The following is a 14,296-nucleotide window of genomic DNA, read 5'->3' on the forward strand; positions in this document are numbered from 1 at the left end:
AATTAAACCTTAGTAAATTGTATAATAATTTCAGAAGTGTTAAAATACAAAAGTAAGGTGGGCACAATAGTTCATGTAATCCTAGCTACTCAGGAGCCTGAGATCTGAAGATCTTGGTTTAAAGTCAGCCCAAACAGAAAATTTCATGAGCCTCTCCTCCAATTAACTACCAGTAAGTGGAGCTTTGGCTCAAGTGACAGAGTACCAGTCTTGAATAAAAAAAAGCTAAGGGACAACACCCAGGTCAAGCCCCAATACCAACACACACACAAAAAAAGAAAAGTCAGAATACTATGAGCTAAAGCAATATTTAATAAAGAAATTTGTATTGTAAGGAAAATTCCTAGTAAGTGCTCAGGTTTTGAAATAAGTACAATAAAGTAATACTGTGCTTTTGAAGTCCTTTTATGTATATCTTTAAAAAATAATTTAATGTACAATAAGCTGTCAGAGGTTGCATGTTGTAACTTATCTTTCATCCTATACAAATTTAACTGAATTAACGATATGTTTAAATCTTAGTCTTGTTTGTTTACTGTAACCACTTGATATACAATCACTGTGTTCTAACACAGCACCAAAAGTATGCATGGTACTGAGTGGGGTAAAAATACGCTTGCCATTGATACAGAACTGCATTTCTTTCTATAACACCATTTCCTCTTCTTCCTTACCCTTTGCTTACATGGTGATTTGTGCACTTTTTTCACTACAGACAAAATATTTCAGTTTCTCATTAACGTCTTAATATTCATCTATTTTGAAAGCTACATATAAAAATCATATATTTAGATATTTAATCATGTGTTTTAATAGTATTTTATCTCTTTTGCACTCTCACAATATGGCATTAATGAGAATTAAGTAACTAATCATAGTATTTTTATTGACTATATAGAAAAACTGGAGGAAGCATGCCTCTTCAGTTTTGTGTTTCCCCTATACATTTTTGTCTTGTTTGCTTGTGCTGCTTTTATTTGCAGTTTTAATAAATTCTTCACCTAGAGAATGTTAAACATAGTACAATTAGTTTCATAACTAACAAGCATTTCTTACTGTCCTCTGCTATGATATCTTTATGATATCTCATTTTGGCTAACTGCAAAATATCAAGAATCAGAACATTTTAAACTTCATGTTTCTTTTGGTTATATGGTGTGAAACTGACTCTGACCACTCTATATGCAGTTAAGAAGGGTAAATAAACTTTGATTTCAAATGTCCATTTCATTAGATACAAAAATTACTACTAAACTGTAAACCAGTGATGCTTATGAACAAAAAGATTTAGAACATTCCTAAATTAAGTTTTCATAAGTTTTTGTTTACTTGGCCTAAAATTTCCTTTGTTCTAAAATTTGGATTCAGCTAAATAATGCTACTTGACATTGTGAAATAATTATAAACCCTCGTTTCTCCACAATATTTCCTTTTTTCATAGAAATTTTAACTTCTGCTTAGAGCTTTTTTATCTTGTTTCTTAAAGCCTTCCAAATTTTATATTGAAATTAAGACAGTCTTATTTGGCTAATGAATGAAGTGTATATTATTCCTGAATTGTTGATATGAAAAGGTAAAAATGAAAGTTTAACCTTGTTCTATAATCTTCTCAGAGTAGATCCTCTTGAGTCACAGAATCAGAGCTAAAAGTCACTTTAAGCACCAGCATCAAATGCTTAAAAAAGCAAGAACAGCCGGGCGCCGGTGGCTGAAACCTGTAATCCTAGCTACTCAGGAGGCTGAGATCTGAGGATCACGGTTCAAAGCCAGCCCAGGCAGGAAAGTCCTTGAGACTCTTATCTCCAATAAACCACCAGAAAACCAGAAATGGTGCTGTGGCTTAAGTGGTAGAGTGCTCAGCTTGAGCTGAAGAGCTGAGGGACAGCGCCCAGGCCCAGAATTCAAGCCCCATAATCAACAAAAGAAAAAGCATAACAAAAACATATGTCTGATGTCATATATAACAAAATTAATATACATAGTATTGTTCCCTTTATCTGAGGAAAATCAATTTCAGGACATTCACTGGATGCCTAAACCATGGATATTATTCAAACCACACATTCACCTTTCCCCAAAGTTACATACCTGTAATAAAGTGCAATTTGTGATAGGTACAATTACAGATTAATAATAACATGATAAACTAGAATAATTATAACAATATACTGCAATAATACTGCTGGTATTGGTACTTCACTGCTTTGGGGCTACTATTAAGTAAAATGAGGGGTGATAGCTTCAGCAGCACATATACTAAATTGGAACAACACAGAAAAGATTAACATGGCCCCTACACAGGATGACACACAAATTTGTGAAGAGTTCTATATTTTTAAATTTTGTTCAGATAACTACATAACCTGGAAAGGTTATTGCTGTTATTGATTAATAACATACTGATAGTATTAGTCTTTTATATAAATATAATATATGCATATAAATAATTTGGATTCTTGAAAACTATAAACTGTGCTGTCAACTTTGGAAAAAATATCCCAGTTTACTGTGTTGAGTTGGCATTATGCAGAAATTAATAGCCATATTGGTCTAGAAATGTTATATTTAATTTTTTCCATGTGTACAGGGGTAAACACATATTAAATATGTAAGCTTTTACCTATGTGGGTTTGATTATAAAAACTGATAAAGTACTCTCTAAATAATAAAGAAAAGTAAAATAAGGGCTACTTGAACACAATCACATTGATACCAAACATGCTGTCTAGTAACCAAGATAGCTATTAAATCACTAACAAGTGAGTAGGGTACACTGGGTGAATACAGTGGATAGAAAGAAGGAGGTTGTACATCCTGTACCAGCTGGACAGCAGGAGATTTCATCATACTGCCGATTTCATCATATTTATCAATGTACAGTTAAAAATTAGGAATTATTTCTGGAATTTTTAGTTGAAAAAGAGGTTTCAGTTCAGCATGTCAATTTATGAGTACAATGCATATTGATCAATGTCATCCTGGAATGTTTTATTTAACATTTTCAGACCACAGTTTAACCCAGAGTGTAACTGAAACCCCAGAAAGCAAAAGTACAGATAAAGGATAGTCAGTTATACACACACACACACACACATACACACACACACACACACTTTATAAAAGTGGTCATCTCCAGTGTCCCTGTTAGGTAGATCGTTTTCTTTTAAACAGGAAAAGTTAACAGAAAGCTAGTTAATTTCTCTTTAATTACAGAAACTGTTCCTCTTTAATAGCCTCGTTCTTTTTTGTGCTTCATGGTCTTAAATCTGTGATTGCACACCTCAAAGGAGAAAAACTTTTCTAGCATCTATACAGTGAGGGACATCAAATCAGCTACTTAGTTCCTTCATGGTAACTAAGTATAAATTATTAGAATCTTAATTTCTAGTAGCTTTTGTTCTATATATAGGACATGGTGCCAATGGATTGGATATGGTTCTGTTTTGTTTTAAAGTACATAAGTACAATGCAGCTTAGAAACGAGTAAATTAATTGTAATAGTATTCAAGTTGGCCAAAAGACTTTTGACCCTTCTTTAACCAAGGTAGCATTGCTCTTTTGTTGGAGTTGGTATGCCTGATGAAATTCATTTCTCTTTCTATTTTTTTATTCATGCCAAAACCATTTATCTTTTTCCAAAAACATTATTTTAAGTAATAGCAACTTTATCATAATTATTTTGGTTTTTTAATAGTGCTTTTCTGCTAGTTCATTGTAGCCATAAATAAAGGAATAAAGGGAAAACAATAGTTAGGCTAAAATAAAATGATGATTATCTAATGCACAAAAATAATTGAGCAGCAAAGTACCTGATAGCATACCTGGTACTTGGAAAATTTCCTATAAAAATATACATCCATATAAACAAATACTAACTTAGTCTATGCTATAGTAGTAGCCTGATTTACTCTTTTTGTCAAGTAGCATTTCTTATTCTAAGATACATCTGGATTATACTTTTTAAAATTTGTAAATATTTTCATTTGCAAAATGTTAAGAGGACTATACACCTAATTAGAAATTCACTTTTTGTGTGATTAAAGTGAAATTCATATAAACTGCACACTGTGGTCACAGGAGTCAGCTTCCACAGAGCTGCTAGCCTGGGCCTTTGTACACACAGACAGTAGACATCCCTTTGTTTTGCCCCTCCTTCTCTTCTTCAGCAGTCATTCAATGACAAGCGTAAAAAGAACCTCTTTTCCCGAAAATTCCCCTTCTACAAGAACAAGGACCAGAGTGAGCAGGAAACAAGTGATGCTGACCGTAAGTATGTGGATCCAGTGGTCAACTGAAAGTAAATATAGAGGCACCTACTGCCCTGCAGTTGGTTGTTACCATGGAGACAGTTTCAAGAGCTGCAACAGGTTACTGTTTCAAGCAGAGAAAACTTAACAGGTATACATTAATATGTACACTAGTCTTAGCTTTTTCTTGTTCCTTTGCATTCTTGAAGTAAACAATGTATTGTTACCTGTTAATAAACATTTTTAAGTAAGCAGAATTATATTTGAATTGAGTTCTTATTTTTAAAAAATATTAAACATTCACAGGAAAAACTGGATGCCTGATTTCTAGGTATTGCACTTTAAATCTTTGATAGTAGATGATCTGGAATCATTCCATTTTTATCCTGTTTCTTATTATATGTAGATAATGTAAATTTTACTTATAAAATATCAGGAAGTGGCCTAAAATTTTACCTCTCCATCCTAATCAATAGCTAAGCTAGATTTTTGTTCTTTTTATAAGTTACATTTAGCTTTCAGAAATCTACAAAAATGCTCTGTAGGATATGTGTACCTGTAATGGTCTTGGAACTGTCTCTTACTGTAGCACCAATTTTATGAATTACTGACAACTATTTTCTTTGATTATCTTTTTATTGCTTGCTCTCTGGGGACTACTCTCTACAGGAGATCCCTGACGACATGGGATCAAAAGGCCTGAGTAAGTGATCAAAATACTCCCCAAGTTATTTTTTAACCTCCATCCACAGACTACCTTATTCAGATACATTTTGAGATTCATGGTAGTGCCCTTCTGGCATAAGGAGGTGTGTGATACATATTGCTTTTAGGCTTTTCATGTTTATAACATGCTTGGGATTTTTATTTCTGTAGTACTTTTGGGGGGTGCTCTACATTTTACATATTACTTGATAATTTCTTTCATGATTTTTATGTCGTTAGTTTTGCTAAAAAAAATTTTAATATAGAGGCATTTTAAAGGTTATTTTGTGGCTTTTTTTCATGTTTAGATTTTTTTATTGTGAAAATACTGTACAGAGGGGTTACAATTATATGGGCAAGATAATGAGTACTGTGGCTTTTTTTTTAAACAGTTTATTTAGTAATGAGAAAGTAAAATGTATCCAGCTACTCAAAATAATGAGCAGCGGGCCCCGGAAACTGGTTGTCCCAACCCTCATTATTAGAATGTAGAAGTGGGCTTCCTTGGAATTTTTGTCCCTATTTTGTTGTTGTTGTTGTAAAAATAAGTTAAAATCACTTTGAATTGTGTGTTTAGAAACATGCTATGATATAAAGGTATAAAACAGACATTAAAATTAAAGCAGCAGTTTGGGGGGAAGGAAGTAGGGGATCTCTTTTAGTTGTTTTTTGTTTTGTTTTGATGTTGTTTTTCCCAGTCCTGGGGCTTGAACTCTGGGCCTAGGAGCTGTTTCTGAGCTTCTTTTGCTCAAGCTCCTTTTGCCACTTGAGCCACAGCACCATTTCCGGCTTTTTCTGTGATTAATTGTAAATAAGACTCACAGACTTTCCTGCCATAGTTTGGCTTTGGACCACAATCCTCCTATCTCAGCCTCTTGAGCAGCTAGGATTACAGGTGTGAGCCACTGGAACCCAGCTGGGTATCTGTTTTTTTTAAGAAGACTATTTAAAACTTTGGCAAATAGATGTATACTTTGGGGGTTTCTTTATAAACAATATTGTGTTTTCAGTCTGTTTTTGTTGTGTTCTTAATTTTCTACTAGTAAGTAATTTATATAAAGATTGGACAGATCTGACATGTAGAAAGACTCCAATAAATACTAGAATGAATAAATGACCCGAGTCCTTTTTTTTTTTTTTTTCCATTCCAGTCCTGGGGCTTGAACTCAGGGCCTGCTTGGGTGTTGCACTGTCCTTAAGCTCCTCTAGAACTTGAATATTTCCCAGTTGCTTAACTGGATAATTAACAAACATTACCAAGTAATTCAAGTAATTTCAGGTGATGACTCCTAGAAATAATCTTTTAGGCTACTTATATTTAGATGGTTCTTCCCATTTACATGTTTTAGTAATTTGAAAACTTCATAATTTATTGATCATTAAGTATTAAATCTCACAAAATATTTTTTATTTGTAGTAACTTTGTACTGGAATTTCATACTGAACTATTGGTATTTTACTTTTATTTCCATCATAATGATTTAGGTTTATATTAGGATGGGGACAGTAGATATAATGCATAATTACTTCTTTTAATAGAATTGTTATTTTTGCATGTGCCTTTTAACTTTTCCTGTCACTAGTAGCATCTTTTTTTAATGTTTTGTATTTTGGAAAAATTACCAATGAAAACCTGAGAACTGGAAAATATTTCCAAAGATTTTTGATGTTATGAGATTTATTTTGAGACTGATATTTTAGAGATTGTTAGGGATTAGTAAATAGACCTAACAGATTTATATCTCATGGAGGCAGCAGAGAGACCTATGGACAACTTATAGAAAAAGTAGCTAAGTGAAGTATTTGGTTCCCATGTTGATACTGTTACAATGAATGGTAATTATTCTTTGTTGTATTAAAAAATGGACAAAATTCAACGATACAAGTGAAGAGTAAAAGTAAAACCTAACATATATCAGATATGAAAACAGCATGTTTGGTGCTCTTTTGTATCATGTCTTCCGGTAAGCATATACACACGTACTTTTGGGTGGGGGATAGATACCTAGAAAAGGAAGGAATTACTAAGTCACACATGTACATGTGTAGCAATGTAGGTCCAGTTGGCTTTCCATATCCGTAGGCTCCATTTCCTAAGGAAATATTTGAGGCAAAAATTTCAAATATTTACAAAAATTCTACAAGAATTATAAAATTTTCCACACAGACCAGGCACTACACTGAATCCATCCAAGTCAAGCCAAGTGTCTGTTTGCTATGTGTCAGCCTGCACACAGGTCCTCTGTCATTCTTCAGCACTTTTTGAGCATTGTTTATTTCATGGCTTCCAATAGTTTAACTTTATCTCCTTGTTATTTATTCTTGAATACAGTATAGCAGCTTTCTACATAGCATTCACTTTTGTTTGATATATTAAGTAATACAGTGATGGTTTAAAATACATAGGAATGCCAGTGTCTCATGCTTGTAATCTGGACTGATATTCAGGAGGTTGAGATCTGAACATCACAGCTCACAGCTAGCCCTGGCCGAAAGTTTGTGAGACCCCCACCAAATAGCCAATGGCTAGCCTCTAGCACAGCTCCACTTCCAGCTTTTTGGTATTAGTTGGAGATAAGAGTCTCACAGACTTTCCTGCTAGGACTGGCTTCTCAGTTCTCAGCCTCCTGAGTAGCTAGGATTACATATGTGTGCAACCAGCACCTGGCAGTAGTAAGGTTTTATTGCAGAAGAGCAAAGTGAAACTTGGGAAAACTTGGAAAATTTGTTATGTAATGCTTGGCAGTCTGAAAAGTTTAAAATGAATAGGTGAAAAAAAATCCTCAGGAAAAAAAATGAATAGGTGAAACAAAAGAAAAAGATAATAGTAACTTTTAATTCCATATATTTGTCAGATATATTTAATAGTAGGATAGTAAAAAAATAAATGCCACAAGTACTCAAGTACTCATCCCTTCCCCACGCCCTTCTATAATTATCAGTTCAACATTAACCAATTCGGGTTTTTTGGTTTTTTTGGGGGGGGGGGGTTCCGGTTGTGGGGCCTAAACTCTGGGCCTGGGCGCTGTCCCTCAGCTCAAGGCTAGCACTCTACCACTTGAGCCTCAGCGCCACTTCCGGCTTTTTGTTTCTGCTTATGTGGTGCTGAGGAATGGAACCCAGGGCCTCATGCATGCAAGGCAAGCGCTCTACCACTGAGCCACCTTCCCAGCCCCCAATTTGGTTTCTTATGTACTCCCATTTACTATCTCCTTCCACCCCATTACAATAACTAATTTTTCTTTCTTTCATAAATTGAGGTTGCAGAGTTTAATACCAATCCTAATATAAACTTGAAGTATTTTTTGTTCTATGTGTGTGTGAGAGACATTTCTTCTACTGAGATAAAGTTTAAAGAAATAGAACAGATAAAAACTATAGAAAGCAGGGTATGGTGATATATACTCCTCTAATCTGAGCACTTGGGAGGCTGGGATAGGAGGATTGTGAGTTCAAGTCCTGTGTTAACTACATAGATTTTGTCAAAAAAGCAAAAAGAAGAGAAGCTATATAAATGAAGCTATGCAATTTTTTATGTTTGTGAAAAATAATTTAGAACAAATTAAAATGTCTTAAGTAAATAAGCAAATCATAACTTATCAACTCAATAGTCTATTACTATATAATATGTATAATTTTATATGTACTTGTCATATTTTAATTTTACTTTAAGTCTCTGCTTTATTTAAAATGTATATAACTATGGTTGAAAAAATTATATGTTGCCTTTGCAGGTTAGAATAACTTACACTAACGGTCACAGTTCATGAATTTTTTTTTTTAACTCTCTATTTTCAGTTGTGCTAGTTGATTGAATATGTGGTGGGTGTTATAATATAGCAGATATTTAACATGAAATTTCACTCTTGTCCATCAAATATTTTTTCTTTCCCTAATGTATAAGAAATTTAAATTTTTCCTTTTCAATACGTTTTGGTTTTTAGTTTTCATAAAGTTTATTAGTCTTTCTATGCAAGAAAGGTATTCAGAGATGACATGAGTTCCTTTTATTTACTTAACAATCAGGTTACAAAGTGAAGTCACTTGAAGAGAAGTCAGGCAATTTTTGACTAAGTATTGTTTTGATGAGTTTTTTGTGTTTATAAAGCAGTCACTCAGTTTTATCAAAATTGAGTTTCTAAGAAATATGAGTCTATTTAGAAGTGCAGTCCCAACTTCTTGAATTCCTTTTCACTTGAATCTTTTTCGTAATTAAATTGAGGTATCTGCAGTGCATTGTATGATATCAGAAACAGGGATTCTCATCTCTGTTCAGGAACAAGTGGGAAGCTAGACTAAAAATAAGATACATTTTTAAATTACGAAGGCACCCCTTTTTTAAAATGAGCACTGTTTAGTCATTTATAACTCATCTTCTTTGCTAGTAGTTGCTATTTCCTAAACTAAATTAAATGGAATAAATGTTATTTTATCTTTTTGGGTTTTATGTCTACATATGTCTATTCGCCTAGCTATTTATACTACTAATTTTGTACATGAAGATTGTATAAGAAATAAGGCATTATTTGCAAGTATTTTCCCTTGACAATTCATATTTACTTATTTGGAAAATTAAACTTTAATAAAAATTTTAAAATACTTTTTAAAAAATCTTCAGTTAATCCAGGTACCGTTGGCTCATGCCTGTAATCCTAGCTACTCAGGAGGCTGAGATCTGAGGATCACGGTTCAAAGCCAGCCCGGGCAGGAAAGTCCCTTTGAGACTCTTACCTCCAGTTAACCACCAGAAAACTGGAAGTGGCATTGTGGCTCAAAGTGGCAGAGCACTCATCTTGAGCTGAAATGCTTTGGGACAGCGCCCAGGCCCAGAGTTCAAGCCCCACAATAGACCAAAAAATAAATAAAATAAAAAACCTTCAGTTATATGTGGTTTATGTCAACATTTGTAATATTGCCTTGCTTTATTTTGGTAATTTGCATTTATCAGCCTTTTAAACTCACAACACTGTGTTTTCTTTATTTTATCTTATTGTCCTGAAATTACAGAGCATGTAACTTCTAATGCCAGCGATAGTGAAAGCAGTTACCGTAAGTGTTTCAAGTTAATATTTTTGTAGTATGAAGTGTAACACGTCCCTTGGATGTTTTTTTTCCTTAGTAATATGCTATAAGAACTGAAAATCAATTACTTGCTATTTTAAAATCATAGAGAGCCAAGTAAAATTCTATACTTGAAAAATAAGATCTTAGAATCCCAGCGCCAGTGGCACACACCTCTGTAATCCTAGTTACTCAGGAGGCTGAGATCTGAGGATCATGGTTCAAAGCCAGCCCGGGCAGGACAGTCCGTGAGACTCTTATCTCCAATAAATTACCAGAAAACCAGACGTGGTGCTGTGGCTCAAGTGGTAGAGCACTCGCCTTGAGCTGAAGAGCGCAGGGATAGCGCCCAAGCCCAGAGTTCAAGCCCCATGACCGACAAAAAAAAAGTTTTAGATTTGGGGACATTTCAGATTTGGGGAAACTCAATCCAAGAAGTCTGAGCAAATATTTCAGTTGCAAAAAACTGATAAACATGGTTCCAAATATTTTAGGTAAAGGATGTTCAACTTGTTCAGAAGTTCATTTCCAAGGTTAATAAAATACTAAAACCCATTTTACAAACTAATAATTGTTACACAATACATATGTATATGTATATCTTTTACTTTTCAAAAGTAAATATCTCATAAAATGGAGAGTAAATTTGTACTTTCACATTTTGTTTAATTATTTTTAATATAGATACTAATACTCTTAAGCAATGCTAAATTAGGTTTATTTCCTTTCTCTGTTATCCATTCTGGTCTAAGTCATTTGTCAGTATTTGATGGTAAACATAAGAAATGAGAAAGGAAATAACCATTGCTTGAAAAGTTTTATCTCTTGGTGTTTTGTATTATAGTGTTGGTGTTGAACTATACAAGGATGTGAAGTTTTTAAACAAATTGGGATGTGGGAGGAGGGGAGAGTACATGATCATTATGAGTTGTAGCACTGTAAAAATTAAAATTGCTTTTCTAACTTTTTTTTACTGCTGTCTAATATGAAAGTAATCTTGATTACAGATGAGTATGGCTGCTCAAAAGGTCAATCATGTTAATATCAGTCCCTAATATTTTTCCTGTTGACAATATATACTTTTAATCCTCATTCATTTAGTTGGCTTTAGTGTCTACTTAAGGATTATTTGGGAAAGTGATTGATTATATTATTAACTTACAGCCAAACCTCACTTCAGTGTAGTTGAGTGTCTTTCTAAACTAAAATGAGGTAATGAAAGTATATACTGTCTTTCTTACCATTTGCATGAATTGTTAAGGTGTGGAATATTCAAATTGCATGTTTTTGTTATTATGTAAACATCCAGTACTTTAAAATATCTGTCTTATATACTATGATAATGAACTTGAAAACGAATATATTTTAAAGAAGGAAATAATACTTAAGCCAAGCTGTATACACATAGTATGCGCCAGTAACAAGATTGTTATTGAAAATAAGAAAATTTTTCATATTGTCCAATTTGGATTGCTTTTATTGAATCACTTGAATTTAGTTTATTTCCTATATGTATATATTAAGAGCTCTTAGATTTTTTTAAATGATTAATTTTTTTCATTAGGTTCAGATATAATTTGTGTGCTTTTTATTTAAAATATTTCTTGAGCTCTGACCCTTTAAACTATAGAAGCTTTAACCTCTAAATTGCCCTTAAGATCAAATCGAAACCTATTTTTACTATCACTATGATTTACTTCGTTGGAAAGAAAAGATTTGATTTTTTGTAAAGCTTTTTTCTTTAAAGATATAATTTATAATAATCAGTTAATTTTTTCATCCATGAACTACTGACAGTTTTGCATTTGCGTTTAATTAAAGATAATTATTTTTAAATAACACATACTGTTAATATTTGGTGAAACTAAAAACATGGTACTTTGGATTTGATTTGGTCTAGTTTAGCCTGGCCTCATTATATAGTCTAGGCTGAACTCATACTTGTGATCCTCCTTCAACCTGCGAAATGCCAGTATTGCAATTATTTTTCACCATGTCCAGCTGTAGCATGTTTTTAACAACAAATTGCTTAATATACATATATGCAAAGCTGTACTTCAAGTATTCTTTAAAAAGTTAGATACTTCTTAGATTCTAAATTAAAAATGAATAAAAAAGAGGAAGAGCTATAAATATGTTACACTATTACAGATTTTCTTACCCATACTTTAATTTTCTAATAGGTGGTCAAGAAGAATATGTCTTGTCTTATGAGCCAGTGAATCAACAAGAAGGTTTGTGAAGCCTTTTGATCTTAACATTTTATTTTAAGAAATATACTTTCTTCCTGGTGCCGGTGGTTCACACCTGTAATCCTAGCTACTCAGGAGGCAAGATCTGAGGATCACAGTTCAGTGCCAGTCTGGGCAGGAAAGTCTGTGAGACTCCTATCTCCAGTTAACCACCAGAAAACCAGAAGTGATACTGTGGCTCAAAGTGGTAGAGTATTAACCTTAAGCAAAAAAAGTTCAGGGACAGTGCCCAGGCCAAGTTCAAGCCCCATGACTGATTTAAAAAAATAATAATAATAAATTAAAAAAACTTTCCTAAGCCAGTTTTTTCTGTCTTTATAATAGCATTATGCCTTTCCAATAATCCTTTTTAAAAGTCTCTGAAACATCTCTGACCTTTCTGTAAGTATCTTACCTCCTCATCCAAGAGGGTTCTACTCAGTCTATTTCTATCCCACCTTAACAAGTTCTGATTCTCACTACTCATTACTCTTCTTCCAGAATGACCTATTTCGTGTGTGTGTGTGTATGTGTGTGTGTGTGTGTGTGTCTCTGTGTGTGTGTGTCTGTGTGTGTGTGTCTGTGTGTGTGTGTCTGTGTGTGTGTGTGTGTCTGTGTGTGTGTGTGTGTGTCTGTGTGTCTCATAGGGCCTGAACTCTGGGCCTGGGCGCTGACCCTCAGCTCTTGAGGTCAAGGCTAGCACTCTACCCTTGAGCCACAGCTCCACTCCAGCTTTTTCTGATTATGTGGTTCTGAGGAATCAAACCCTCATGCATGCGAGGCAAGCACTCTACCACTGAGCCACCTTCCCAGCCCCCAGAATGAACTTTTATAGCCCAGTTATACTCTGTTAAATCATCTTTCTGGATTGTTACTTTGATGATATGGCTTCCTACACTCATTTTCTTTTTTGTCCTTTTTTGTACTTTACAAATTGCTTCTTCAGAAACAATCATTAAAGCACTGTAACTTATTTTTTTTCTCTTGGAATAAGATTGTGTTAGGAATGTGTACAAACATTAGTTACTAAGATGCTAAATTTAACTTGGCTAACTTATAGCAAGAGAATAAGTCAACTTGAGGATCTTAATATAAAGGTTTATAAACTACCAAGTTACTCATCTTTGGTTGATAGATATCTTTATTAATGGTAAAGTGGTATAGAGAAAGAAGAGAAAAGAAATTCTTCATAATTGTTAGTGTAATTTTTGTCCTCTGGTAAAATAAAATACATTAATGTTTGTTGAATATTCCTTGTAACATGTAGTTTATCTTTATAGTTAATTACACTCGACCAGTTATCATATTGGGACCTATGAAAGACAGGATAAATGATGATCTGATTTCAGAATTTCCTGACAAATTTGGATCCTGTGTCCCTCGTGAGTAACCCAAATAAAACTTCTTAATTTTTCCTGTCACTGTATGTAATGAAAGTAAATACAATCATTTTTGATGGCTCATGTAATTATTTTATAAATTATTCCTTGATACTGTTTTCTTTTTCTCAGATTTAATGTCTCTTGGTTTGAACGTTATAAAACACTGATTTAATAGAAAATGGATTTATTGTATTTTTTTAAATATTAAACACTTCCCCAAGTTATTTTCTGTTAAAGATACAACTAGACCAAAACGAGATTATGAAGTAGATGGAAGAGATTATCATTTTGTGACTTCAAGAGAACAGATGGAAAAAGATATCCAGGAACATAAATTCATTGAAGCTGGGCAGTATAACAACCATCTGTATGGAACGAGTGTTCAGTCTGTGCGAGAAGTAGCAGAAAAGGTAAGCGTCAGGGTAATCCCAGAACGTTGTTTCTAATCAGTATGCCTTTAGCAGTGTGAAAGAATAACAGGCCAGGGGCTGGGAAGGTGGCTCAGAGATAGAGCGCTTGCCTTGCATGCCTGAGGCCCTGGGTTTGATTCCTCAGCACCACATAAGCAAAAAGAAAAAAAGCCGGAAGTGGCGCTGTAGCTCAAGTGGTAGAGCGCTAGCCTTGAGCTGAAGAGCTGAGGGACAGCGCCCAGGCCCAGAGTTCAGGCCCC

General features: G+C 33.9%; 1 protein-coding gene across 1 annotated transcript in view; it reads left to right on the plus strand.

Moving 5' to 3' along the window:
* Window positions 1–14,296, plus strand: part of Dlg1 (discs, large homolog 1 (Drosophila)) — a 115,884-nt gene that overhangs the window by 81,412 nt on the left and 20,176 nt on the right. Inside the window, exons 15-19 of the mRNA XM_013019309.1 lie at window positions 4,167–4,266; window positions 9,960–10,001; window positions 12,197–12,247; window positions 13,525–13,626; window positions 13,864–14,036. Of these exons, the coding sequence (XP_012874763.1) occupies window positions 4,167–4,266; window positions 9,960–10,001; window positions 12,197–12,247; window positions 13,525–13,626; window positions 13,864–14,036 (468 nt within the window). The remainder of the gene's footprint in view (window positions 1–4,166; window positions 4,267–9,959; window positions 10,002–12,196; window positions 12,248–13,524; window positions 13,627–13,863; window positions 14,037–14,296) is intronic.

This window comes from Dipodomys ordii, unplaced genomic scaffold, assembly GCF_000151885.1.
Source record: "Dipodomys ordii isolate 6190 unplaced genomic scaffold, Dord_2.0 Scaffold45, whole genome shotgun sequence".
In the NCBI taxonomy this organism is placed as follows: Eukaryota; Metazoa; Chordata; class Mammalia; order Rodentia; family Heteromyidae; genus Dipodomys; species Dipodomys ordii.